The 3,700-nt window shown below is 40.5% G+C and overlaps 1 protein-coding gene across 1 annotated transcript; it reads right to left on the bottom strand.

Annotated features, from left to right (window-relative positions):
* On the bottom strand, nt 1–744 carry LOC133816303 (uncharacterized). The gene has a single exon (XM_062248869.1). It carries the CDS (start codon nt 742–744, stop codon nt 1–3), a length of 744 nt encoding a protein of 247 aa, XP_062104853.1.
* Nucleotides 745–3,700: the final 2,956 nt, after the last annotated feature.

The following is a 3,700-nucleotide window of genomic DNA, read 5'->3' on the forward strand; positions in this document are numbered from 1 at the left end:
CTATGTGGATGGCACAACTTTCATCTCATGGATCCATGGTTGGCCAAGGATGGCATTATATGAAGAAGGGCAATCAACAACAATGAACTTGGTTTGGAGATTTACTCCTTCTGCCCAAACATGCAGGTTTTCTCCAATTGAGTGCTTCTGCTCACCACTGAACCCGTTTAGGACTGTAGATTTTCGGATGATTGTTGACTCATCAACTTTCATGTCCCTGAGAGCATTGAGAAATAAAATGTTAGCAGAACTTCCATTATTGATTAATACACGTTTAATGGAACAATTTGCAATATATAATGAAATGACTAAAGCATCATGATAAGGGTGAAGCAAATCCGTGGCTTCGTCATTGACAAAGCTGATGGTTTGTCCAGCGACTGTCTCTGGCTTTCTAGGCTTTCCTTGGTTGTTAACGGGTTCACGTACATGACGTTTAGCTGCTGAATACATAATACCACTAACTTCCAATCCTCCTGAAATCACATTTACGGTCCTTGCATTTTGAGGGGGTTCAGATGGATTTTCTTGTCTTTTGTCCCCTTCTGCTATGGTTTCTCTGCCTTTATCAGAAAGGAAATCGCATAGTTGTCCTCGGCGAAGGAATCCTGCAACCTCAAACTTGAGTGCTATACATTCAGCTGTGGTGTGTCCGTGATCGGTATGAAATTCACACCATTTGGTCATATCTTTTAGAGCTTCTGGCTTTTGAATCTTTCTAGGCCACTTGAATTTATTTCCCATGCCTTTCATCACAACAACCACTTCAATAGGGTCTATAGTCAGAGTAAACTCCGGAATTGGTGCTTTGTCTTGGTAGCTTCTAAACCTTTGGGATGATTGTCCTCTCTCTTGATAATCACGAGATCTTTGTGGTGGATCTCTTCCACCACCTTGAAATGGTCTACATCTGTTGGTGGGATAAGGTTCGACATGATAAGATGACTTGCGCTCTACTCATTTCAGACCCCGACTCTCACGAGAATTTGAGTAGTTGGAGATCGATTTTCTGTTAGACTCGTCTTCCTCCCATTTTATTTGAGCCCATGCTTTGGCATGAACATCCTCCATTGTCCTGCAAGGATATTTAGTTAGCTCTTTATAAAGGTCAGATTCTACCAGAAGGCCTTTTCGGAAGGCTGTGACGACTGTGTCCACGTTGCAGGCTGTAATTGACGCATTCTCAACATTGAACCTTGCTACATAATCTCTTAAAGATTCATCCCTTCTCTGCCTAATTCTGTAGAGGTCATCTGCTAGCTTCTCTAGTTTCCTGCTACTAGCAAACTGCTCTACAAAAACATCAGTCAATTGAGCAAAATAAGCAATAGAATTATTAAGCAAGTTTGTATACCAATGAAGGGCTGGGCCAACCAGACTGGACTCAAACCCCTTACACATACACGCTTCGCGCAACTCGTGAGGTATAGCGGCAGTAAACATCCTCTGCTTGTAGCTAGCTATGTGGTCATTGGGATTAGTAGTTCCATCATACACTTTCATAAGTGGGAACACAAACTTCTTTGGCATTTCCACTAAGGCAATTGCATCTACAAAGGGTGAATCTGCAAAGCTGCTAGGTAGGCTCTTTTTAATGGGAGTTGGCACCCCTAGAATTTGTTGGATCATGGCCTCCATGCTTTCTAGTTTTCGTGCAATTATTTGTTCAATCAACTCTTCTTGAGTAGGTGCAACATTCTTTCCTGCATTCACAATAAAGGGTGCTAAATCAATAGTCATATTATTTGGTCCAGCAAGGGATTGTTGGTTTTGAGAGCTTTCAGGAGCAATCATGTTGGTCAGGTTGACTATTGGTGGAATAACTATTGGAGGAATGGCTGATGAGTTGACTATTGGAGGAATGGCCGATGAGTTGACTGCTGGAGGAATGGCCGATGAAGTCGATTGTAAACCCACATTCTGATTGACCGTGTTGGATGTGGTTGTTTGTTGTCCGACCATGACGGTAGTTGCTCCCAATGTTGATGGCTATTCGGTCACTTGACTTGATCCTCCTATTGGGGTTGTGTCAAGTGATTATATTGGAACAATTGGAACTTGGAATCTTCCTCGATTAGCATATGGTGTTGTTATTGAAGCAGTCAATGACTCAAGTTGGGCCTTCAGCGCAGCATTCTCCTCCATGAACGATGCATTTTCTATTCCATTGCTTGAGTGCGCTCCATGTTCTCTTTCATTTGAGCTGTAAGAGCGCCGAGTTGGTCACGGACATTGGGCTGCTCCACATTGATCTCTCCTTCCTCCATCTGCTCTGCCATTGTCCTAGTGGTGGTTGACTGAACGGTAAGAGTCGAAACACTTTGCTCAGTTGCAACTTGTCAGGGCCCCACGGTGGGCGCCAAATTGTAGATGTTGAAATCCACAATCAATTGACGATGATCTTATGCGGGCACCGACAACCTGTAGATCAAAGAAGAGAGTAACTGGGAAACCTTGGGACACCAGGATGGTGCCAGCCGAAGGGACTCCGATGGTCAAGTCAGTAAGAATGTTAACAATGCAATAATGAAAAGAAAAATGAATGAATGAGCTAAGTTGCCACCTATCTTGACTGCGAAAATAAGTATGTAATTTTAGAGAGAAAGAGAGAGTGAATTGTATGTGAGAAGAGTTGTGAGGATTCAGATTGATCCCCTTCTCTCAGTGACTGAGAGTGGCTCTTATAGGCAGCTGTGGACGAACGTTACTCATGACCCCTCCTTATCCTTTGGAAGTGCTCGTCTCCCACTTTATGAGGGAGATCGTTATCCACGTGGTCAATTTGACGAACCATTTATTAGTCCGTTTGGATGAGTGACGAGACTTAGTCTCGGGTGTGGGTTGGATCATTGAGTTCAATGTCGGATCATGGGTAATGTTAACGTATGACTTGACCATATTGTTTTGGGCCTATTGAGCTTGGTCTTGTGATCGTACCATTTAGGAGTCGATAGCCCAATCCGGTATTATTTGAGCATTCTTTGTCGATAACGCATGTGTGCTTGCATATGACATTGGGCCTGAGCCCAATTTTGGCCCCTACAATAATTATTGTTTGAATTCATTATATGATAATATCAAGAAATTCCATATTCATTCATGAGAATATGATCTTGTATTAATACGAGAGAATTAAGATCATATATAATTAATAAAATAGTCAGTGACATATTAAAGTAAGGAATCTTTAATGAATGGTTACAAGTGAGATTTACTAAGCATACATGATGCAAGTGATCTAGATTCAGATTACTGATGTGGATAGACATCTTAGTAAATGTGTTGTATATAATATAGATTATATATGACATGACCGATGAGAATTAATTATCTTTATAAACTTACCATTTTCCATAAAGATTTAATTCTTATCATAATAGATGATCGTTTTTACATTAGTCTAAATCATGAGTATTCATCAATTCATGTTTGTGTTTATTGGATCTTTTGATTCACTCGTTAAGGTTTCTTAGTATAATGAGGCTAATGACTTCTGTTTTGGAGATTCAATATCATGAGTGGCTAGGAACATGATTTACAATAATGGAATCCATACTTTCCTAACAGATTGAATATTGGTTCCCTTAAGGGGTAATTCTAAAACTAAACAGTTATTGAGCTCAAATCTATAATTTGATTATAGATTAATTATTTGCTAGTGAATTAATGGTACTTAAGGATCAAGAGGTAATTAGAAGGG

The sequence above is a fragment of the Humulus lupulus genome, chromosome 1 (assembly GCF_963169125.1).
Source record: "Humulus lupulus chromosome 1, drHumLupu1.1, whole genome shotgun sequence".
Classification (NCBI taxonomy): Eukaryota; Viridiplantae; Streptophyta; class Magnoliopsida; order Rosales; family Cannabaceae; genus Humulus; species Humulus lupulus.

Excerpts from the sequence above, each read along its gene's own strand:
- LOC133816303 (XM_062248869.1), bottom strand. The coding sequence starts at position 744 with ATGGGAAATAAATTCAAGTGGCCTAGAAAGATTCAAAAGCCAGAAGCT.